At 42.9% G+C, this 25,732-nt stretch overlaps 1 protein-coding gene across 3 annotated transcripts in view; it reads right to left on the bottom strand.

Annotated features, from left to right (window-relative positions):
* Positions 1-13,723: 13,723 nt before the first annotated feature.
* Positions 13,724-25,732, bottom strand: part of afap1l2 (actin filament associated protein 1-like 2) — a 140,888-nt gene continuing 128,879 nt past the window's right edge. For 2 of the 3 annotated variants that reach the window (XM_064964699.1, XM_064964700.1), the window contains 3 exons: positions 22,494-22,681; positions 17,667-17,816; positions 13,724-14,302 (listed from right to left, as the gene is read on the bottom strand). In XM_064964699.1, the coding sequence (XP_064820771.1) occupies positions 14,276-14,302; positions 17,667-17,816; positions 22,494-22,681 (365 nt within the window). In that variant the 3' untranslated portion in view covers positions 13,724-14,275. The remainder of the gene's footprint in view (positions 14,303-17,666; positions 17,817-22,493; positions 22,682-25,732) is intronic. The other variant, XR_010455486.1, reaches the window with a different exon arrangement.

Here is a 25,732-nt window from a genome sequence, read left to right as displayed (position 1 = left end):
TTCGCCTTGAAGATACGTTTTTTTGGGTACTCTAAGTACACTTTTGAGGTAATTGAGAATGTTTTCGTGGACCTGGGCATTCAGTGCTCTGCAAGGGTTAGGTTCCTCCAAACCAAGTTCTTCCTGTGACTAAGCGGGTGATTTGTGATCAAAGCAACGGTCTTTGAAACTCAAGAAACCCATTTGTGCAGTTGAGATCTTCCTATTCTTCTGCTAAAAGACTGGGTCTGTTCAAGACTGGGACTACCTGCTTGACATGTTTTAACTAGCTAGGTGAACACCTTTTAAGAGTTTTCAGTTACATTGACAGAATGTTTGCCCTACAACCTGTTGGAATAAAAAAACTAAGGGTTTTGTTCAGTGAGGTTGACAGAATATTTGCACTACAAACAAGATTCCTGAATGTTTCATATATGCAACATTGGGCTTAAGGAGTATGACTTTGATCTGGTTTGAAATGCATTCTTAGGAGTGTAGTGTGTTACCACTGAAGTCCAGCATTGTATATTTGCTACATTTCCAGAAAAACAACAAAAGTTTTTATTGTGAAAACTGCACTGTTTTGTGCACTGCGCTTTTGATTTGTGAAATTTATGGGTGTGGTTTTGGAAAAATCAAATGGTTCAAAACTACTTATTATGTGCATTGGTTGCTCAGTGGATTGTGGTTATGCATATAATTGGTACCATTGGAAAGAAAACACTGAAGTTTGTAGAAATTTTTAAATAATGTAGGAGAATATAACACAATAGATATGGTAGGAGAAAATCCAAAGAAAAACAAACCAGAATTTATTTTATTTGAGAGCCCATGCTCTTTCAATGGAACGTATAGGGAAATTAAATCTAGCTCCCAGTATGCAATTCCTATGGCTTCCACAGGGTGTCAGTAGTCTTTGTTCAAGGTTTCAGGCTTGTATCTTCCAAACGAGTAAGAAATTAGTTTTACTACAGGGACGCAGACTTGGAAATTCTTTAATGTGCGCGCGATGAAGAGGACGCGCACCTGCTAATATCGCTCTCCTATTGAACATACTTCTTTCCGTATGAAATATTATAGTTTAATTACAATTTAGGATATCTGAGGATTGTATAGAAATGTATTTTGACTTGTTTAAACAAGGTTATGGGGTACATTTTCGGATCCCTATCTTGCCATGTTGAACAAGTGGATTACTCAAATCGATGGCGCCAACTAAACAGACTTTTTGGGATATAAAGAAGGATTTTATCTAACAAAACAACACTACATGTTATAGCTGGGACCTTTTGAATGACCAATCAGAGGAAGATTTTCAAAAAGTATGTGAATATTTAATCGCTAATTGTAAATTTATGAAACCTGTGCCGGTGGAAAAATATTTTGATGTGGGCCACTATCCTCAATCGCATGGCATGCTTTCGCTGTAAAGCCTACTGTAAATCGGACAGTGCAGTTAGATTATCAAGAATGAGCTTTTAACCCTTTCATGCGTTAGTTCCAAATAATTTTAACGGTCGCGCTAGCGTGAGATTCTCTATGCAGGTGATAATAGAACGTTCTCTCCATTACAGAATGTGATTGTTACGCAACTGTACATTTAATCCGTGCTGCCGTCAAACCAAAGCAAACAGTGTGTTTTTATTTATAGACTATTTTCAACTTGTCCATTTCAAATTAGTGTTTTATTTTTTAAGAACAGTTTGAATTGAGGTGTGTTCCGCCTCATTCATTAACATAAGTAGTCATTTTTACTTTTGCGGACCAATACATTTATTTTTACATTTCTGACCCAGACAAAATTCCTCAAACACTTCCCAATTCTTTGTGCAGTTGAATGCACACACGTGTTCACATTTTCCGTCTGTTGCCTGCATCGCAGTCATAGTTGTTTTCTTATCAATAATAACTTTGGAAATGTGTGCGCTTATATCAAAGTAAGTGCCTTATTACGTTATAATAGTTTATGCATGTCGTGTTATGTCTTTTCTACTGTAGCATAATATTTGTGTATATTCCTTATAACTGTGGACACGCGAGGTAATGTTACTCATTTCATAACCTTTATGGTGTTATACTCAATGCTTAGGTAGCTAGCTACATTATTCTATTAGCTCTTGGAAACAATGCTAATTGCGTCAGAGAAGTATTAGCATGTGTTGTATTTTGAAGCTACCCTGGCCTCATGACTCCCAAGTGGCGCAGTTGTCTAAGGCACAGCATCTTAGTGCTAGAGGCGTCACTACAGACACCCAGGTTCAAATCCAAACGGTGTTTCTATCAAAGTAAGTGCCTTATTACATTATTATAGTTTATGTATGTTGTGTTATACCATTTCTACTGTAGCTCACTGTGTATGGAGCACAATTGGAAGCTTCCGGCGCCGACAGAGATGGCCGCCTCGCTTCGCGTTCCTAGTAAACTATGCAGCTTTTTTTAACGTGTTATTTCTTACATTAGTACCCCAGGTCATCTTAGGTTTCATTACATACAATCGAGAAGAACTACTGAATATAAGATCAGCGTCAACTCACCATCGGTACGACCAAGAATATGTTTTTCGCGACGCGGATCCTGTGTTCTGCCTTACAAACAGGACAACGGAATGGATCGCATGCAGCGACCCAAAAAAACGACTCCGAAAAAGAGGGAAACGAGGCGGTCTTCTGGTCAGACTCCGGAGACGGGGGCGGTGTTGCACTCTACTGCAAAGATAGCATGCAGAGTTCTGTCCTACTATCCAGGTCTGTACCCATACAATTTGAACTTCTACTTTTAAAAATCCAACCTCTCTAAAAACAAGTCTCTCCCCGTTGCAGTCTGCTATAGACCACCCTCTGCCCCCAGTTGTGCTCTGGACACCATATGTGTGTCAGGACCCGGTTTAGAACCTGGGTCTCCGGAGTGAGAAACAGTCACTTAACCAACTGAGCCACGAATAGACAGCAGAACCCAGAAGATGAGGCAGACACAGCAGTACTTAAGACGGTGTATTTAATAAAGAAAAAATCCTAAAATACAAAAATGGCAAATCCAAAAGGTGGTAGGTAAAACACAAAAGAACTCAAAAGAAACTCACCAAAAATAAACAAAAACAAAAAACAGAATACCACAAGAACGTCACCCGGAATCGACAAGAGCACACAGAACACTAGGGCAGGGTGCTAACATACAAACACAGAGCACAGAACTGAGGGAAACAAAGGGTTTAAATACAATCAGGGGAAACGAGACACAGGTGCAAACAATAATGGGGATCAAGGGAAAAACACAGGGACAAAAAGCACAATGGGGACATCTACTGACAAAAACCCGGAACAACCCTGGCCAAATCCTGACAGAATCCCCCTAGGAACGGCTCCTGACGTTCCTACCAGCTCTCTCAGGGTGGAGGACCCTGAACTGACGAATGAGGTCAGGGTCCAGGATGTCTTTGGCAGGAACCCAGGAGCGCTCCTCAGGACCGTAGCCTTCCCAGTCCACCAGATACTGCCAGGACCGCTGCACCCGGCGGGAATCCAGTATCCGGTGGACGGTATAAGCCGGCTGGCCTCCAATGACACGAGGCGGAGGGGGAGGTCTGTCTGCCGGGACAAGGGGAGAAAAAACAACAGGTTTTAACAATGACACATGAAATGTGGGATTAATCTTAAGGGATCTGGGTAAGTGTAGGCGATAAGAAACTGGGTTAACTCTCCTGGCAACCTTGAAGGGACCGATGTATTTTTGGGACAGCTTGCGAGACTCCACCCGTAGAGGTAAGTCTCTTGTGGAAAGCCAGACTCTCTGGCCGGGGCGCAGGGTAGGCCCGGGACGGCGACGTCTGTTGGCTTGTTGTTGATACCTCTGTGAGGAACGTATCAGATTAAGACGGGTCTTCCTCCACATAAGCCGACAGTGTCTGACGAACCTCAAGGCTGAAGGCACTCTGACTTCTGCCTCCTGGTCCGGGAACAATGGAGGAGCATAGCCAAACTGACACTCGTGCGGGGACATACCAGTGGAGGAGGAGCGCAAGGTGTTGTGCGCGTATTCGGCCAAAACAATAAAGGATGACCATGTGGACGGGTTGTCACGAGTCATACATCGGAGGGTGGTTTCCAGCTCTTGATTCATCCTCTCTGTTTGGCCGTTGGACTCCGGATGATACCCTGAAGATAGACTGGCAGAAGGCCTTCCAAAACCTTGAGGCGAACTGGGGACCTCTGTCAGAAACCACATCTTGAGGAATGCCGAAGACTCGAACACATGATTAATTACCAACTCAGCCGTTTCCTTGGCAGAAGGTAACTTAGTCAGAGGGACGAACCTGGCCGCCTTAGAAAACCTGTCGATTATGACTAGGATAGTAGTATTGCCATGGGATGGAGGAAGTCCAGTAATAAAGTCCAATGAGATATGGGACCAGGGTCTGTGGGGAACAGGTAAAGGATGAAGGAGTCCTTGAGGGCGGAGGTGAGAAGATTTGCCCTGGCAGCACACGGGGCAGGCATTGACGAAAGTGGCAACGTCTTCTCTTATGGTAGGCCACCAGAACTTACGCTGGATGAACTCCAAGGTGCGACCTACGCCCGGATGACAGGTGAGGCGAGAGGAGTGCCCCCACAGAAGGACCTGAGTCCTCACTGCCTTGGGGACAAACAACCGATTGGCAGGGCCTCCTTTAGGGTCCGGTTCGCTAGCTTGAGCACGTCTCACGGTATCCTCAACTTGCCACGAGATCGGAGCCACAATCTTAGCAGCAGGAAGGACAGGCATGTCCGTGTCATCTCGAATGGCAGGAGCGTAGACTCGGGACAGGGCATCCGGTTTGAGATTCTTCGACCCGGGCCGATAGGTGAGGATAAACTGGAATCGATTGAAGAAAAGAGACCATCTAGCTTGTCTAGAGTTCAATCGCTTCGCCTGCTGGATATACTCCAGATTTTTGTGGTCCGTAAGCACTTGAAACGGGTGAGAAGCCCCTCGAGCCAGTGTCTCCATTCCTTCAATGCCATCTTAACCGCTAGGAGTTCACGATCCCCACATCGTAGTTCCTCTCAGTCGGGGTAAGCCGGTGTGAGAAGAAAGCGCACGGATGAAGCTTCTTGTCTTCACCCCTCTGAGACAGGACAGCTCCAACACCAACCTCTGATGCGTCTACCTCCACCACAAATGGTTCATCCGTAGTCGGTAGTATCAGGATGGGAGCAGAGAGGATGCGCTGCTTGAGTCCTTGGAAGGCCGTCTCAGCTTCTCTTCCCAAAAAACCTTGCATTGCCACCTTTGGTTAAAGCTGAGAGAGGAGCTGCCACCAAACTGAAGTTCTTGATGAACTTGCGGTAAAAGTTTGTGAAGCCCAGGAAACGCTGAACATCCTTAACGGATTTGGGGGTGGGCCAATCCGCTACCGCCCCTACCTTCCTAGGGTCCATTTGGATTCGACCGGGTTCCACTACAAATCCCAGGAATTGTACTCGGGATGAATGGAATTCACATTTTTCCGGCTTAACGTACAGATGGCTGTCCAGGAGGTGTTTGAGTACTTGTCTGACATGCTTAGTGTGTTCTTGAAGGGAGCTTGAAAAGATGAGGATGTCATCCAAGTAAACAAACACAAATATGTTAAGCATATCCCTAAGCACATCGTTTATGAGCGCTTGGAACACCGCTGGGGCGTTGGTCAGGCCGAAGGGCATCACCAAGTATTCATAGTGACCAGTATGCGTGTTGAAAGCGGTCTTCCACTCGTCACCAGGTCTGATCCGCACAAGATGGTATGCGTTCCGCAGGTCAAGCTTAGTGAAAACAACTGCTTCCTGGAGCAGCTCGAAGGCTGTGGCCATAAGGGGTAGCGGGTAACGGTTACGGACGGTTATGTCATTGAGTCCCCGGTAGTCGATGCAAGGACGTAACCCACCATCTTTCTTGGCCACAAAGAAAAACCCTGCTCCCGCCGGGAGGTTGATGGACGCATGAGGCCTGCTTCCAGAGAGTCCTTGATGTAGGTATCCATAGCAGCTCGTTCGGGTGGAGATAGGGAAAAGATCCGACCCCTGGGGGGCAAGTGCCCGGAAACAGGTCGATGGGGCAATCGTAAGGTCTATGGGGTGGTAGCATGGTGGCCCTCTGTTTGCTAAACACCAGTTTGAGGTCATGGTAACACTCGGGAACTCGGGTCAGGTCGATGGATTCTAAAGACTCGGGAGTAGAACTCGGGGAATTCTGGAAAATACAAGTAGCTTGGCACGTAGGACCCCACTGCTTGATAGTGCCCACAGACCAGTCGATGTGAGGGTTATGGCTGTGAAGCCAGGGGTATCCAAGGACGAGAGGGAACTCGGAACAGGAGATCAAATGAAAGTTCATCAATTCCTGGTGTTGTGAAACTGAAAGTCTCAAGGAGGTAGTGACATGAGTGACAAGTCCAGATCCCAAAGGGCTTCCATCCAATGTAGTAACCCTCATGGGGTCACTTAGAAGTTCAGAGGGAACGCCATTCTCCTTCGCCCAGACACCATCCATGAAGTTACCTGCGGCTCCAGAGTCTACCAAGGCTTGAAGGTGAAGCTTGTGGTTGTCCCAGGAGAGGGTGACTGGAATGAGCAGACGGGAGTTGGACGGATGGGAGGAGGTTATGTTTCCCGTTACAGTTCCCCCGGTCTGTACGGGACAGAGCGTTTCCCTGGAGCCCGGGACACGTGGAACGGAAATGGCCCGGTTTGCCGCAATATAGACAGCGTCGCTCCCTCATCCGGCGGTCTCTCTCAGCCTGGGAGATGCGTCCAATCTGCATGGGTTCCGGTGGAGCCAGTGATGATAAAGGTGGGGACTCGGAGCTGGGACTGATAGGAGCTAGAGGTCTACGGTTGAGTTCTTCTCTCTCAGACGCTGGTCAATGCGTGAGGCCAACTTGATCAGGGACTCGAGATTGTCCGGTGGTTCACGAGTGGCCAGTTCATCTTGGATAGTGTCGGAAAGGCCTTTCAGAAAGCACACCGTGAGCGCCTCGTTGTTCCAGCCACTCGCTGCTGCCACCGTGCGGAACTGGATGGCATAGTCCGTCACGCTGCGCCAACCTTGATGGAGAGTCAGGAGCTGTTTGGCTGAGTCAGAACCACTGCTTGGGCCTTGAAACACTCGTTTGAATTCCTCAGCAAAGGCAGAGTAGCTGGCACAGCAGGAACTATGGGCATCCCACACAGCAGTAGCCCAGGCCAGGGCTTTTTCCGACAGCAGGGTGATGATATATGCGATCTTAGACCGGTCGGTGGGAAACGACGAGGGTTGCAGCTCAAAGGAGAGAGAACATTGAGTGAGAAACCCTTTACAAGCACTTGGATCACCTGAGAACCGTTGGGGAGGTGGAAGACGAGGTTCAGCCAGGGGGTTAACTGCCATGGGTACGTGAACTTGAGGTACTGGGACGGGAACTGTTGCCGGGGTAAGTCGATCAGATATTTGCTTAATGGAAGTCAGCATCTCCGACAGAAGATGAGAATGTCTAGCCATTAAGGCCTCTTGCTGAACCAGGGCGGCTTCGTGGCGTTGGACAGTCTCCTGGTGGTGGGACAGCGTGGCAAAAAGGTCCTGGGAACTGGCTGCCTCTGGGTTCATTTTTGGCTCTGTGTTTCTGTCAGGACCCGGTTTAGAACCTGGGTCTCCGGAGTGAGAAACAGTCACTTAACCAACTGAGCCACGAATAGACAGCAGAACCCAGAAGATGAGGCAGACACAGCAGTACTTAAGACGGTGTATTTAATAAAGAAAAAATCCTAAAATACAAAAATGGCAAATCCAAAAGGTGGTAGGTAAAACACAAAAGAACTCAAAAGAAACTCACCAAAAATAAACAAAAACAAAAAACAGAATACCACAAGAACGTCACCCGGAATCGACAAGAGCACACAGAACACTAGAGCAGGGTGCTAACATACAAACACAGAGCACAGAACTGAGGGAAACAAAGGGTTTAAATACAATCAGGGAAAACGAGACACAGGTGCAAACAATAATGGGGATCAAGGGAAAAACACAGGGACAAAAAGCACAATGGGGACATCTACTGACAAAAACCCGGAACAACCCTGGCCAAATCCTGACAATGTGAACTGATTGCCCCCCATCTATCTTCAGAGCTCGTGCTGCTAGGCGACCTAAACTGGAACATGCTTAACACCCCAGCCATCCTACAATCTAAACTTGATGCCTTCAATCTCACACAAATTATCAATGAACCTACCAGGTACCTCCCCAAAGCCTTAAACACGAGCACCCTCATAGATATCATCTGAACCAACTTGCCCTCTAAATACACCTCTGCTGTCTTCAACCAAGACCTCAGCGATCACTGCCTCATTGCCTGCATCCGTAATGGGTCAGCGGTCAAACGACCCCCACTCATCACTGTAAAATGCTCCCTGAAACACTTCAGCGAGCAGGCCTTTCTAATCGACCTGGCCGGGGTATCCTGGAAGGATATTGATCTCATCCCGTCAGAAGAGGATGCCTGGATATTTTTTTTAAATGCCTTCCTAACCATCTTAAATAAACATGCCCCATTCATGAAGAACCAGGAACAGATATAGCCCTTGGTTCTCCCCAGACCTGACTGCCCTTAACAAACACAAAAACATCCTATGGCGTTCTGCATTAGCATCGAACAGCCCCCGTGATATGCAGCTGTTCAGGGAAGCTAGAAACCATTATACACAGGCAGTTAGAAAAGCCAAGGCTAGCTTTTTCAAGCAGAAATTTGCTTCCTGCAACACTAACTCAAAAAAGTTCTAGGACACTGTAAAGTCCATGGAGAATAAGAACACCTCCTCCCAGCTGCCCACTGCACTGAAGATAGGAAACACTGTCACCACTGATAAATCCACCATAATTGAGAATTTCAATAAGCATTTTTCTACGGCTAGCCATGCTTTCCACCTGGCTACTCCTACCCCGGTAAACAGCACTGCAACCCCCCACAGCAACTCGCCCAAGCCTTCCCCATTTCTCCTTCTCCCAAATCCGTTCAGCTGATGTTCTGAAAGAGCTGCAAAATCTGGACCCCTACAAATCAGCCGGGCTAGACAATCTGGACCCTTTCTTTCTAAAATTATCTGCCGAAATTGTTGCCACCCCTATTACTAGCCTGTTCAACCTCTCTTTCGTGTCGTCTGAGATCCCCAAAGATTGGAAAGCAGCTGCGGTCATCCCCCTCTTCAAAGGGGGGGACACTCTTGACCCAAACTATATATAGTCACCCCCAAAACCAATTCTTTCTTTGGCCGCCTCTCCTTCCAGTTCTCTGCTGCCAATGACTGGAATGAACTACAAAAAGCACTGAAACTGGAAACACTTATCTCCCTCACTAGCTTTAAGCACCAACTGTCAGAGCAGCTCACAGATTACTGCATCTGTACATAGCCCACCTATATTTTAGCCCAAACAACTACCTCTTTCCCTACTGTATTTAATTTATTTATTTTGCTCCTTTGCACCCCATTATTTGTATTTCTACTTTACACATTCTTCCATTGCAAATCTACCATTCCAGTGTTTTACTTGCTATATTGCATTTACTTTGCCACCATGGCCTTTTTTTGCCTTTACCTCCCTTATCTCATCTCATTTGCTAACATCGTTATTAGACTTGTTTATACTGTATTATTGACTGTATGTTTGTTTTGCTCCATGTGTAACTCTGTGTCGTTGTATGTGTCGAACTGCTTTGCTTTATCTTGGCCAGGTCGCAATTGTAAATGAGAACTTGTTCTCAACTTGCCTACCTGGTTAAATAAAGGTGAAATAAATAAAATAAATAAATAAAATGTACATATTCTTTATCCCCCTACACCTGTGTGTATAAGACAGTAGTTTTGGAATTGTTAGTTAGATTACTTGTTGGTTATTACTGCATTGTCGGAACTAGAAGCACAAGCCCTGCCCTGCCTTTCTAAAGTCTTCAAAGGCCAAGTTAATAAACAGATCACCGACCATTTCGAATCCCACAGTACCTTCTCCGCTGTGCCATCCAGTTTCCGAGCTGGTCAAGGGTGCACCTCAGCCACGTTTAAGGTACTAAACGATATCATAACCGCCATCGATAAGACAGTACTGTGCAGCCGTCTTCAGCGACCAAGGCTTGGCCAAGGCTTTCGACTCTGTCAATCACTGTATTCTTATCGGCAGACTTTCTCAAATGACTGCCTCGCCTGGTTCACCAACTAGTTCTCAAATCAGAGGGCCTGTTGTCTGGACCTCTGGCAGTCTTTATGGGGGTACTACCTGGCTCAATTCCCGGGCAGACTCTTTTCTCTGTATGTATCAACAATGTCGCTTTTGCTGCGGGTGAATCCCTGATCCACCTCTACGCAGACGACACCATTCTGTATACATCCCTTCTTTGGACACTGTGTTAACAAACCTTCCGGGTGGCGCAGTGGTGAAGGGTGCTGTACTGCAGCGCCAGCTGCGCCACCAGAGGCTCTGGGTTCATGCCTAGGCTCTGTCGTAACCGGCCGTGACCGGGAGGTTTGTTTGACAACTACAAATACCTAGGTGTCTGGCTACACTGTAAACTCTCCTTCCAGAGTCATATTAAACATCTCTAATCCTAGAATCGGTTTATTCTATTTCGCAACAAATCCACCTTCACTCACGCCACCAAACATACCCCCGTAAAACTGACTATCCTACCGATCCTTGACTTCGGCGATGTCATTTACAGAATAGCATCCAACACTCTACTTAGCAGACTATCACAGTGCCATCCGTTTTGTCACCAATGCTCCATATACCACCCACCACTGCGACCTGTTTTATGGATCAAGCCTTAGCAGTCATTCTGATCTCATATCCAATAACCAGTGCTCTCGTTTATGTTGCTGTCTAGCGGTTCTACATTTGCGATGCACCCACTCGACTGTCCACGTTTTTATGTGCAATGGTCTTTTGAGTTGAACATTTGGTGTGTGTATTTTTAAATTTAATTTATATGTTACAGCACTTTGGTTTCAATAATAAATATATTGAAATGGAACCAAATTATCTGTTTGTGTTAAGCCTATTTAAATCGGATAGATGGTCTACTACGGTATTGTTCGTATGTGATAGTCTGCCTGTAACCAGCCTGAGTATTCCTATTGTATTCAGAGTAGAGAAATTAATCAAATTGGAAAGGAGCTATTATCAGGCTGGTTAATGCGATGCATGTCTGTTGAATTTGGAAAATTCCACCCGCACTCGGCCCCGCCCCACCTACTCAGTCAATCAGGTGTTGCGGACGTGGAAAATGGCATACTTTTAAATAAATGGTATGTGCTAAATAGTATGCGACGATGAGTATATAGAATGCAGTTTAAGTATGTAGTACGCTAGTATGGGTATTCAAACACATTTTTAAAAACTTTTAAACTCGGGCATAACAGAGATGCTAGTTTTAGGTCCCAAGAAACAAAGAGATCTGCTGTTGGATCAGACAATTAATCTCGATGGTTGTACAGTCTCCTCAAATAAAACTGTGAAGGACCTCGGCGTTACACTGGACCCTGCTCTCTCTTTTGACGAACATATCAAGAATATTTCAAAGACAGATTTTTTCCATCTTCGTAATATTGCAAAATCCTGAAGCTTTTTGTTTAAAAAATTATGCATAAACGCTAATCCATGCTTTTGTCACTTCTGGGTTAGACTACTGCAATCCGCTACTCTCAGGCTCCCCGGATAAATCACTAAATAAGCTTAATTTAGTGCTAAACACGCCTACTAGAATCCTGTCTAGAACTCCAAAAATGAATCATATGACTCCAGTGCTAGCCTCTCTACATTGGCTTCCTGTTAAGCTAGGGCTGATTTTAAGTGTTACTGCTAACCTACAAAGCATTACATGGGCTTGTTACTACCTATCTCTCCGATTTGGTCCTGCCATACATACCTACGTATGCTACGGTTACAAGACACAGGCCTCCTTATTGTCCCTAAGCAAACAGCTGGAGGCAGGGCTTTCTCCTATAGAGCTAGATTTTTTTATGGAAGGATCTGCCTTTCCATGTGAGAGACGCAGACTCGGTCTCAACCTTTAAGACTTTACTGAAGACTCATCTCTTCAGTAGGTTCTATGATTGAGTGTAGTCTGGCCCAGGGGCGCAAAGGTGAACGGCAAGGCACTGGAGCAACGAACTGCCCTTGCTATCGCTCTCCAGAGATTCTCTGCCTCTTACCCTATTACAGGGACTGGGTCACTGGCTTACTAGTGCTCTTCCATGCCGTCCCTAGGAGGGGTGCGTCACTTGAGTGGGTTGAATCAAAGACGTGATCTTCCTGTCCGGTTTTGCGCCACCTTGGGTTTGTGCGGTGGAGAAGATTTTCATGGGCTATACCCCTCTAGTGGTGTGGGAGCTGTGCTTTGACAAAGTGGGTGGTTTTATATCCTGCCTGGTTGGCCCTGTCCGGGGTATTGTTGGAAGGGGCCACAGTGTCCCCCGACCCACCCGTCTCAGTTTCCAGTATCTATGCTGCAATAGTCTGTGCTGGGGGACAAGGTTCAGTCTGGTGTAATATCTGGTGTAATTCTCCTGTCTTATCTGGTGTCCTGTGTGAATTTAAGTATACTCGCTCTAACTCCGCTCTCTCCCTCCCAGAGGACCCGAGGCCTAGGATCATGTCTCAGGACCTCCTGGCCTGATTAAATCAAATGTATTTATATAGCCCTTCTTACATCAGCTGATATCTCAAAGTGCTGTACAGAAACCCAGCCTAAAACCCCAAACAGCAAGCAATGCAGGTGTAGAAGCACGGTGGCTAGGAAAAACTCCCTCGAAAGACCAAAACCTAGGAAGAAACCTAGAGAGGAACCAGGCTATGAGGGGAGGCCAGTCCTCATCTGGCTGTGCCGGGTTGAGATTATAACAGAACATGGCCAAGATGTTAAATTTCATAAATGACCAGCATGGTCAAAAAAAATCAGTCGTTGTCGAGGGTGCAGAAAGTCAGCACCTCAGGAGTAAATGTCAGTTGGATGAATCCTGGCCGTCCCCAATCCACCTGGTCACCCTGCTGCTACAATTTCAACGATTCCGCCATGCGGCTAGGGAACCCTGACCTGGTCACTGGACGTGCTACCTTGTCCCAGACCTGCTGTTTTCAACTCTCTCTCTCTCTCTACCGCACCTGCTGACTTGACCTCTGAATGCTCGGCTATGAAAAGCCAACTGACCTGTTGCACCTCTACAAGCACTGTGATTATTATTGACCCTGCTGGTCATCTATAAACGTCTGAACTGCTTGAACATTCTGGCCTTAAATGGCCATGTGCTCTTATAATCTCCACCAGGCACAAAGAGAAAAAGACTGGCCACCCATCAGAGCCTGGTTCCTCTCCAGGATTCTTACTTGTTTCCTGCCTTTCTAGGGTGCTTGCAAAGCCACCATGCTTCTACATCTGCATTGCTTGCTATTTGGGGTTTTAGGCTGGGTTTGATTGAATGCATCTTCTTTCTGGAAAGAATTAGACTTGAGTATTTTTTGACTGAAACAAATATATATATTCGTAGCTACAGTATGCAAATATAAAAATGACTTGTTTATATACAGAGAAATGTGTTTGTCAACATGATTATGATACGATGTATGAATTGTTTGTCTTTTTAAATCTGATTTACGTTATGAATTTATAAATAGAGGAGTATTCATGAAGACCCATTTGACTGTGCTGGCAACTTGAAATTAAATTACATTATGAAATGCATATAAAATGTATCAGCAAGCCAGTATATGTCAGTACTAAGTTTTTTTTATTTTAATAAAAGTGCAAGTTTTAGCTAGCATACAAGTAAAAAAGTAAACAGAACAGTGTAATATGTATTTACATCTTGGCTATCAGCCTGTACCAAATGGTAGACATGGTAGGGGGGTCGTCCCCTTGTGGCATGCTGGTGTAAGAGGAAAGTGGCTCCATATTTCCAAAAATAATACTGTATATTATTAAAAAACCTCTTTAAACATATTTTTAAATGTGACTATATGAAAATGTGACTTTATGGAAAAAAACAACTTCAATCGTTTTTCAAATCTAGAAATGTCCAGTGGCATTGGTTTTCCAGTAGACAGGTGTGCCTGGTCTCTAATTGGCTTTCTGTGGAGCCATTAGTTTCTGTCCTATTCTCTGGTTGGACAGAGGCAGGTGTAGGGGCAGGGAGGTGGTGAGGGTGGTGTCCTTTCCTTCCTAGCCCCCCAGTGCAGCCAAAGCATAGCACCTGACCTGGCCATGGGTCATAATGATGACCTCAAATGTCATCAGAGATCAAAGGGAAAGTCTTGCTCACCCCTAGGTGGTGGATTTCTTCTCCCATTCCTGTGTGTGCAGAGAGAACAGCATTAATACCAACCATGATAGTTTCTGTATGTTACATTGTTTGAAGCTATTAAGTTGTTATCATGGCTCTTCATATAGCTCCAATTATTTAATTTGAGACGTTACATTTCTTCAGCCATATCCCTGAAAACAGGCCCCATACAAAAATAATTGTGCCTTTAAAGTGGTGGTCACCAACCTTTTCTGAGTCAAGATCACTTTCAGAGTCAAAATGCAAGCCGAAGTCTTACCGCTCAGATAAAAAAAATCATGACTTAAAAAATGTAAACCTATGCAGCATTAACCTAATAAAAACAGTTCTGCAATGAGGTTTGTGCAGTAGGCCTAATACATTATCACAGCATATTGGCTATGCTTGCCCTTCTCAGACTATATTATATTTCAAAACTTGAGCTACATGATAACAAAATTTATCAGTTTTATTACTTGCGAAGCACTGCTGAGCATACATTTAAATAATGTACTTTATTTTACCAGACTACTGGTACCTGCATGCAGCCGATGGTCAGTCTCAGCAGAGGGAAGGAGAGAACAGCAGAGGGTTCGCCTCTCAAAGTCCCTGCTCTCTCCCACCGGTGAGATTGACCAGAAAGAAGGGACAATGTCTTCCGCATGATGACGAAACTTGAGAAGAACCACATTATTTCTGTCTCAGCCACAAATGAATGTTGTTGTTCCTTTGAAGTTAAATATTCCTCAATATTAAAATAGACACGACGAGCCGCTAATAATAAAAATGCAGGCCTATCAATATACTTGGCTACTCATTCAATGCAGCTGTAGTGCTGGTTGTAGGGAGAAGCACATTTGTAAAGGTGTTGGAAAAAAACAGTGTTGACAGTGCTGAATAAAAACTTAAACACAAACTCACTCTTTGCTGTTTTCTTTGACTGTCTCTCTCTGGTCATGGTTTAAAAAAGTTATGAAATCTCACGAAGGCGAGTAGCAACTTTGCTGTGGGTGGGGTTGTGGAAGCTGCAGGCACAGTGATTTGAGCTATCCAATTGGTCAGTAGTAGGTGTTTTGATTTAGCTCTCCATGTCCAAATCATATGGTTCAAAATGGGGACACTTTGCCTACCCGGCGTGTAGGGCAGTTGATTCAAGTACACCTACCGCCAACAGCCCAAGACGAGAAAAAAAAAGAGAAGCTCAAGGCTTTAATCGTTGGATTTCCACAGAAATGTTTGTAGATTGACTGATTGGTGACCACTGATTTAAAGTACTGGTTCTCAAACCTCTCCTCAGGGACCTCCAGACGTTTTCACACTTGTTGTAGCTCCGAACTAGCTCACCTGATTCACTCAACTAGTCAAGAGCTTGATAAGTTGAATCAGATGTGCTAGCTCAGGAATAAATCAAATACATGGAATGGCTGGGGGTCCCTGAGGAGAGGTTTGAGAACCACTGCTTTAAAGGATGTCAATCTCAGAGGCAGTCTTGCATTTTGCCTCCTTTCCTCTGGCCAGTGTAAGAATAGTACTGAGTCAGAGTAAATGTACAGTGGCAAGGAAAAGTATGTGAACCCTTATGAAATAGTTGGATTTCTGCATAAATTGGTCATAGAATTGGATCTGATCTTCATCTAGGTCAGAACAATAGCCAAACACAATCTTCTTCAACTAATAACAAACAGTTATACGTTTTCAAGACTTTATTGAACACACCGTGTAAACATTCACAGTGCAGGGTGGAAAAAGTGAACCCTTGGATTTAATAACTGGTTGACCCTCCTTTGGCAGCAGTAACCTCAACCAAACGTTTTCTATAGTTGCGGATCAGACCTGCACAACGGTCAGGAGGGAATTTGGACCATTCCTCTTTACAAAACTGTTTCAGTTCAGCAATATTCTTGTGATGTCTGGTGTGAACGGCTCTCGAGGTCATGCCACAGCATCTCAATCGTGTTGAGGTCAGGACTCTGACTGGGCCACTCCAGAAGGCCATCTGTTGTTGATTTACTTCTGTGTTTTGAGTCATGGTTCTGTTGCATCACCCAACTTCTGTTGAGCTTCAATTGGCGGACCGATAGCCAAACATTCTCCTGCAAAATGTCTTGATAAACTTGGGATTTTTTCCCGTTGATAATAGCAAGCTGTCCAGGCCCTGAGGCAGCAAATCAGCACCAAACCATGATGCTCCCTCCACTATACTTTTAATGTTGGTGGGCTGTGCCTTTTTTTCTCCACACAGTGTTGTGTGTTCTTTCCAAACAACTCAACTGTAGTTTAATCTGTCCACAGAATATTTGGCAAGTAGTGCATGGAACATCCAGGTGCACATTTGCAAACTGCAAACGTGAAGCAATGTTATTTTTATTTTTTTATTCTTCTTCCGTGGTGTCTTCCCATGAACACCATTCTTTTTTAGTGTGTTACGTATCGTAGACTCGTCAACAAAGATGTTAGCATGTTCCAGAGAATTCTGCAAGTCTTTAGCTGACACTAGGATTCTTCTTAACCTCATTGAGCATTCTGCGCTGTACTCTTGCAGTCCTCTTCGCAGGGCGGCCACTCCTAAGGAGAGTAGCAACAGTGCTGAACTTTCTCCATTTATAGACCCTTTGTCTTACCTTGGACTGATGAACATCAAGGCTTTTAGAGATACTTTTGTAACCCTTTCTAGCTTTATGCAAGTCAACAATTCTTACACTTAGGTCTTATGAGATTTCTTTTGTTCGAAGCATGGTTGATACCAGGCAATGCTTCTCGTGAATAGCAAACTCAATTTTTTTGAGTGATTTTACAGGGCAAGGCAGCTCTAACCAACATCTCCAATCTCATCTCATTGATTGGACTCCAGGTTAGCAGACTCCTTAATCCAATAAGTATTTGGAGAAGTCATTAACCTAGGGGTTCACATACTTTTTTCAACCTGCACTGAATGTTTAAATGATGTATTCAATATGGAAAAATTAAATAACTTCTTGTTTGTCTATTGTTGTGACTTAGATGAAGATCAGATAAAATTTGATGACAAATTTATGCAGACATCCAGGTAATTCCAAAGGGTTCACATACTTTTTCTTGCCACTGTATGTGTGTGAGTAAATTAGTAAAAATGTGTGTTTGTGTGTGATCATATCAACAACATACAATACATTAAGAACACCTGTTTTTTCCATGACTGATTGACCAGGTGATTCCAGGTCAAAGCTATGGTTCCTTATTGATGTCACTTGTTAAATCCACTTCAATCAGTGTATGGTCCACCAACCAAAGGACATCCATCCAACTCAAAAAGTACATACATCAATGACCTTTAAAATGTGGGTTCCCCTTCATTATAGATCCAAATAAAGTACTCAAATGTCTGTGTGGGGGGGACGGACAATAACCTCTGACCTTAGCCTTCTGCAGGACGTTGCCTTTGCTGGATGCCATGATTGACAGGGGTCTATTCTTTAGCGCGGTGGCGGAGTTGACAGGAGAGGAGTCCCCATAGTTTGTGGGGGGAGAGGGAGTCTGTGGGGGACCCATGGATACCGCTTTCGCCTGTAACAAGAAAGTCAAGAACTGAATGCTTATTCTGAATGTTAGCTAGTTGACTTAGTGATGCTGAGGGGCATACTTCAATGCAAGCTAGATCTACTCAGGGTTCTCTCAAGATTCCTAGCTTCAGTTAGCTTCATATTCCAGCTCAGGCTTCATCCGTATTACGACATTGGATATTGCTTGTCTGCCAGCCGCTAACTCCAGTTGGCTTGTAAATGCACGTGCATGTCGCATGTGGCTAGTCGAACGCCAAACTCTTCATTGAGACTAGAGGTCGATTGATTATGATTTTTCAACGCCGATACCGATTATTGGAGGACCAAAAAAAGCTGATAATGACAATTACAACAATACTGAATTAACACTTATTTTAACTTAATATGATACATCCATAAAATCTATTTAGCCTCAAATAAATAATGAAACATGTTCAATTTGGTTTAAATAATGCAAAAACAAAGTGTTGGAGAAGAAAGTAAAAGTGCAATATGTGCCATGTAAGAAAACTAACGTTTAAGTTCCTTGCAGAGAACATGAGAACATTTGAAAGCTGGTGGTTCCTTTTAACATGAGTCTTCAATATTCCCAGGTAATTAGTTTTAGGTTGTAGTTATTATAGGACTATTTCTCTCTATACCATTTGTATTTCATTAACCTTTGACTATTGGATGTTCTTATAGGCACTTTAGTATAGCCCGTGTATAGCTTCCGTCCCTCTCCACGCTCCCCTACCTGGGCTCGAACAAGGAACACTTCGACAACAGCCACCCTCGAAGCAGCATTACCCATGCAGAGCAAGGGGAACAACCACTCCAAGTCTCAGAGCGAGTGACGTTTGAAACGCTATTAGCGCGCACCCCGCTAACTAGCTAGCCATTTCACATCGGTTACACCAGCCTAATCTCGGGAGTTGATAGGCTTGAAGTCATAAACAGCGCAATGCTTGAAGCATTGTGAAGAGCTGCTGGCAAAACGCACACAATTGCTGTTTGAATGAATGCTTACGAGCCTGCTGCTGCCTACCATTGCTCAGTCAGACTGCTCTATCAAATCATAGACTTAATTATGTCATAATAACACACAAAAATACAAGCCTTTAGGTCATTAATTTGGTCCAATCCAGAAACTCTCATCTCGAAAACAAAACATTTATTCTTTCAGTGAAATACGGAACCGTTACGTATTTCATCTAACGGTTGCATCCATAAGTCTAAATATTCCTGTTACATTGCACAACCATCAATGTTATGTTATAATTACGTAAAATTCTGGCAAACTAGTTCGCAATGAGCCAGGCGGCCCAAACTGTTGCATATACCCTGACTCTGCGTGCAACGAACACAAGAGAAGTGACACAATTTCGCTTGGTTAATATTGCCTGCTAACCTGGATTTCTTTTAGCTAACTATGCAGGTTTAAAAATATATACTTCTGTGTATTGATTTTAAGAAAGGCATTGATGTTTATGGTTAGGTGCAGTCGTGCAAAGATTGTGCTTTTTTCGCAAATGCGCTTTTGTTAAATCATCCCCCTTTTGGTGAAGTTGGCTGTCTTTGTTAGGAATAAAGTCTTCACACAGTTTGCAATGAGCTAGGCGGCCCAAACTGCTGCATATACCCTGACTCTGTTGCAAGAGAAGTGACACCATTTTTCCTAGTTAAAAGAAATTCATGTTAGCAGGCAATATTAACTATATATTTTTAAACCTGCATTTTTACTTTGTGTATTGATTTTTTAGAAAGGCATTGATGTTTATGGTTAGGTACACGTTAGAGCTACGACAGTCCTTTTTCGCAAATGCCACCGCATCGATTATATGCAACGCAGGACACGCTAGATAAACTAGTAATATCGTCAACCATGTGTAGTTAACTAGTGATTATGATTGATTGTTTTTTATAAGATATGTTTAATGCTAGCTAGCAACTTACCTTGGCTTCGTACTGTATTCGCCTAACAATGTAATCAGGTGGTTAGAGCGTTGGACAAGTTAACCATAAGGTTGCAAGATTGAATCCCGAGCTGACAAGGTAAAAATATGTCGTTCTGCCCCTGAATAAGGCAGTTAACCCACCGTTTCTAGGCCGTCATTGTAAATAAGAATTTGTTCTTAACTGACTTGCCTAGTTAAATATCGGCCAAATCAGTGTCCAAAAATACAGATTTCCGATTGTTATGAAAACTTGAAATCGGCCCTAATTAATCGGCCATTCCGATTAATCGGTCGACCTCTAATTGAGACAATGCTGAAACATCAATACATGGGAGTTTCTTTGCCACATTTGGCTTTTAGAAGTGCCATCATTATTTGATTACTTATTGTTAACCTCTCCTTTTTTAAATTTTTGCCTAAAATGACATGCCAAAAACTAATTGCCTGTAGCAAGGATATGCATATTCTTGGTACCATTTGAAAGGAAACACTATGAAGTTTGTGTAAATGTGAAAGGAATGTAGAAGAATATAACACAATCGATATGGTAAAAGATAATACAAAGAAAAAAACAACTGTTCTTTTGTAATTTTTTGTACCATCATCTTTAAAATGTAAGAGAAAGGCTTACATTTTCAAGTTTCAAATGCATTCTGTCATTACTGAATGTTTGTGATAGGTATTAAAACTTCTTGTGACTCCCCATCCCGGGTCCGGGAACGTAATCGTCGCCTGACACTAATTAGCATAACGCAACGGACATAAATATTCCTAGAAAAACTTCCTATTCATGAAAATCACAAGTGAAATATATTTGAACACAGCTTAGCCTTTTGTTAATCACCCTGTCATCTCAGATTTTCCAAATATGCTTTACAGCCAAAGCTAGACAAGCATTTGTGTAAGTTTATCATAGACTAGCATAGCATTATGCCTTGCTAGCAGCAGGCAACCTTGTCACGAAAATCAGAAAAGCAATCAAATTAAATTGTTTACCTTTGATGAACTTCGGATTTTTTCACTCACGAGACTCCCAGGTAGATAGCCAAAGTTAATTTTTTCCCAAAATATTATTTTTTTAGGTGAAATAGCTCTGTTTGTTCTTCACGTTGGGCTGAGAAATCGCCCGGAAATTGCAGTCACGAAAACTGCGAAAAATATTCCAAATTAACTCCATAATATCGACAGAAACATGGCAAACATTGTTTATAATCAATCCTCAAGGTGTTTTTCTAATATCTATTCGATAATATATCAGTCGGGACAATTCGTTTTTCAGTAGGACCGATTGGAGTAATGGCTACTATTTTACACAAGAGTCACCCTGGGAGCCATCATGTGACCACTGACGCAATGTTGCCGCCTACGGCTATTCTTCAACATAAATGCGTAAAACTACGTCACAATACTGTAGACACCTTGGGAAATACGTAGAAAGCGTACGCTGGTTGATAGCACATTCACAGCTCAATAGGGACTCATTGGAACGCAGCGCTTTCAAAATATGGGGCACTTCCGGATTGGATTTTTCTCAGGCCTTCGCCTGCAACATCAGTTCTGTTATACTCACAGACAATATCTTTATAGTTTTGGAAATGTTAGAGTGTTTTCTATCCAAAGCTGTCAATTATATGCATATTCTAGCATCTTGTCCTGACAAAATATCCCGTTTAAAACGGGAACGTATTTTTTTCCAAAAATGAAAATACTGCCCCTAGAGTCGCAACAGGTTAACATGACTATTTTTTAACACATTTGATTAATAAAATATTTAAAATCAGTCGTCTACCTCAAATGAAGGGGATGATGACAATATATGCGAGAGGGAGGGAATCTGATTTCACTGGTCCTCACCTCAGGCACTTCATTCAGGATAAATGGATTTATTCCTGAATTAGCCTACCCCGGAGCAGGTTACAGGTAGTTCTGAAGGATTTGTTGCATTAGAAATTTACCTGGCTAAAAGGTGAGCCACTTTCGTGGTACAGGTTATCCCAAGTTGAACGTAGAGTTGACCAAAGTTACCGCGATAACTCCTCAAAACAGGTATGTAGTATAGGGCTCTGCTTTGTGACACACTCTTTGGTATATGCAGGATCCAGGGTAAAGTTTGCCCTGGGTAAAGTTTGCCCTAGGTACAGTTCTAGGATCAGCTTCCCCTCCTCCATTCCTAATCTTAAAGCCAGGCACCACAGGCAAAAATTGTGATTTTGCTTCCATCTGTCAATTTTCTAATTTTGGGATATTTTGCAACTGTAACTTGCAATAATGTAACTGTAACTTCACCCATTCGAGTGTTTGAACTTGTAACACGGCTGCAACGTCTATATGCAAAATATGCATACATGTGAATAGTGTTTTTTTTAAATAATTCCATAAAATTACAACATTTTGATAAGCTGTTCTGCAAAAGTCTGACCATTGACTGTCTTATCACAATAAAACAAAAAATATTCTGCCCTGAAGCAATGTGTTGAAAAACTGATTATTGTAACATGCAAATAAGGGCATATGTTGGCTCATTTGCATATTTTTATTTTAAATAACTAAAACATTTAATACAAAAATATTGTTTTTATGTATACTTCCAACTGGTAAAGTTTCAGTCTGATTAGAGTAAATCAAAAAATATATAACTATTAGCCTGTGGTGCCTGTCCTTAACCATAAGTGGGGGAAATGCGAAATTTACCCAAGATCAGCATCCAGGGGCAAATTTCTTATAGGCAGTGTTAACCTACACACCATGGGTGTGTCCAGGAGGCTGCTGTCCAATGTGGTGCCCAGAACGAAAGGCCCCGCCTCTGCTTTTCTCAGACTCTCCTTCACATCCATCAATCGTAGCTCCACCTCCACCCGACAATGCTCCGCCTCCCGGCACGCCTCCTCCTTCTGCTTCAGACATGCATCCAGGGAGGCCTGCTGCTCCGGGTCTGAGTAACATGGACATGTGTCAATCAGAACGTCAAACCTGACATAATTACATGTGGATGCCAATCATGATCTCAGTGATTGAGAATGTTTTTAAGTGACATGCTTGTTTACTTTACAGCTTACATATGGCATATGCAGAGGGAAAGTCATGAAACAAGCATCATGTTAAACCATGTTAACTGTTTCTTACTAAAGGCTAGAATAATTAAGAATTTGATAAAATGTGCACCTTTTTAGTATGGGACAAAAACACACAAAACAAAGATTACACATGAAGTTGTCTTTTATACTTGAATGTTTTAAAAAACAGCATAGACACTAAGTAAATGCTTAATTCAATCAGATCCTCTTTAGCTGACATTTTGCATAGCGGGTGTTTTGAGTGTCGGAGGTGGAATTGCGTTAGAGCTGTCAAATCCACAAGCGGCTCCCGGTGTTATACCTATTGCGGACATTGCCATTCGATGCAACAAAACCACACCGACTTTATCATCCGGCAAATCCCATGCAGCCGCGTTAGACGTTGCAGCCGTGTTACAAGTTCAAACACTCGAATGGTGAAGTTTTATTGGGCACTTTCGTGCGGATCCATTTTGTCAAGTCGGTAACCAAAGTTGGTCACTGCCTTTCAAAGTGTGTTACATTTGTGCCTACATGTTGACTGCATTAACTTTACAATGTGATCAAAGGTCATGCAGTTTTTGGACGAAGTCGCCTTCAAGTCGCTGTACTTGCTTCTCACCAACTGCAACATGCAGCCATTGCCTGGCTAGTGAGGAGATACTATATGTCAACTAATCAATAGGGTGTTTTTGGTTGACCCAAACAGGAACCAATTTTGCTACGATTCTACAAATTAGAGATAATCCATTTGTTTTTTACACTGCTGCTACTTGCTGTTTATTATCAATGCATTGTCACTTCACCCCTACCTACATGTATAAATCACCTTGACTAACCTGTACCCCCGCACATTGACTCGGTACCATTACCCCCTGTATATAGCCTTGTTATTGTTATTTTATTGTGTTACTTTTATTAACTTTTCTTGAACTGCACTGTTATGCTAATATTTACATATGGTAACACCCTGATATTTAGTCCTGCAGTTATGACTGTAACCATCGACAGACATCATAGTAAGTATTTCCCCCCCACTTTAGTTGCAGAGATACAGAGAGGACTATAGTCAATGGAGAGTGCTACAAAGCTAATTAGAAGAGCATAATATGATGCTGTCAGACGGTGACAGTACTGCATACAAGGCAGTTGTCAAATTAGATTGCTTCCCAGGCATTGAGTTAGGGAAACTAGAATGCATCAATCATGCCCACAAGAGGATGAGAACAGTGCTTCGTAAACTTAAGGAGGAGGAATATGGGGGAGTGGCACTGATTCACTTTAGATGAGTGTCTTATTATTTATTACATTCGAGTCATTCGATCAGCGACACAGTCTACACTGTATACCGCCGTTTTTAACTTATAACGCAATAGGGATAATAAGAAAGGGAGTGGTTTGTGACACTCGATAGCAGCCGCTCACTGATATGTCAGCTCATACTGCAGTTACACCTCCGACACTGCCAAAACATCAGCTTTGCAGATGTCCAAGGTCCCTGCCCTCAGGCCTTCCTCTCCAATGCGTTTTGAGGAGCCCACTGGGAACACACTGGTTAATTCAACGTTGTTTCAACATAAATTGTCAACAGTTTTTGGAATCAACGTGGAAAATACATTCAATTTTTTTTTTAAAGTCTTCCATCAGTACTGTTTTCATTTCAGCCAGCATTGTAAACATTGAAATTAGGCTAAAACTTCAACTTAAATCCATTGATTTAACAACTTGTTAGTCAAGTTAAGTCAATCTAATTTCAACATAATAATTATGTATACATTGAAATTGTATTGAAAATTACACATAGAAACATAAAAAATATTTTTCATCCTATATTCAACTGAGTATACAAAACATTAAGAACTTTCCATGACAGACTGACCAGGTGAATTCAGTTGAAAACTATGATCCCTTATTGATATCAATTGTTAAATCCACTTCAATCCGTGTAGATGAAGGATTTTAAAGAAGGATTTTTAAACTTTGAGACAATTGAGAAATGGATTGTGTGTGTGCCATTCACAGGGTGAATGGTCAAGTCAAAAAATGTTAGTGCCTTTGAACGGGTATGGTAGTAAGGTGCCAGGCGGAACGGTTTGTGTCAAGACCTGCAATGCTGCTGGATTTTTCACACACAACAGTTTCCTGTGTGTATCAACAATGTCCACCACCCAAACCATATGTGTTATAGCTTTACACCCCCTGCTATTTTGTGGATAAAGAGTTACCTGTATAACAGAAAACAGAGGTTATTTAATGGAAGCCTCTCCAACATAATCCAGGTAGAATCCGGAATTCCTCTGGGCAGCTATCTAGGCCCCTTACTTTTTTCAATATTTACTAACGACACGGCACTGGCTTTGAGATAAACCAGGTCATAGTTGTCTCACCTGGACTACTGTTCAGTCATGTGGTCAGATGCCACAAAGAGGGACTTAGAGGGAAAATTTCAATTGGCTCAGAACAGGGCAGCAACGCTGGCCCTTGCATGAACACAGAGAGCTAACATTAATAATATAACTCAATCAAATCAAACCTTATTTGAAGTGCATTTAAAGTTTGATTTGATTTAGTGGTATTCTTTAGCTTTGATTTTCGGTTGAGATGGAGATGTGTATCCAACATATCAATTATGAATTTGTAGACAAACTGGACATTGAATTGTGAACTCAACAAAATATCAACATTTGAAGGAGATGTATCTTCTGCTTGAATAGTATATTTACAGTCTTGTGATGCACTGATATGAATTTCATGTAACAGCGATTTATCGATACGTACGCTATGACGCTGGTAAAGTTGCCTAGAGCACCTATAGTGCTGGTCATTAAAGAAAGCTAGCTACCTCATGGATGCAAACAATGTTCTTCCCCAAAAACATAGCGAAATAATCTGTTTCACTTGCTATACTTAGCTAGCTAACTATATAGCTA

Source organism: Oncorhynchus masou, unplaced genomic scaffold, assembly GCF_036934945.1.
Source record: "Oncorhynchus masou masou isolate Uvic2021 unplaced genomic scaffold, UVic_Omas_1.1 unplaced_scaffold_24___fragment_4___debris, whole genome shotgun sequence".
In the NCBI taxonomy this organism is placed as follows: domain Eukaryota; kingdom Metazoa; phylum Chordata; class Actinopteri; order Salmoniformes; family Salmonidae; genus Oncorhynchus; species Oncorhynchus masou.
The sequence above is the reverse complement of the archived record's forward strand: the minus strand, read 5'-3'. Positions and strand labels throughout refer to the sequence as shown.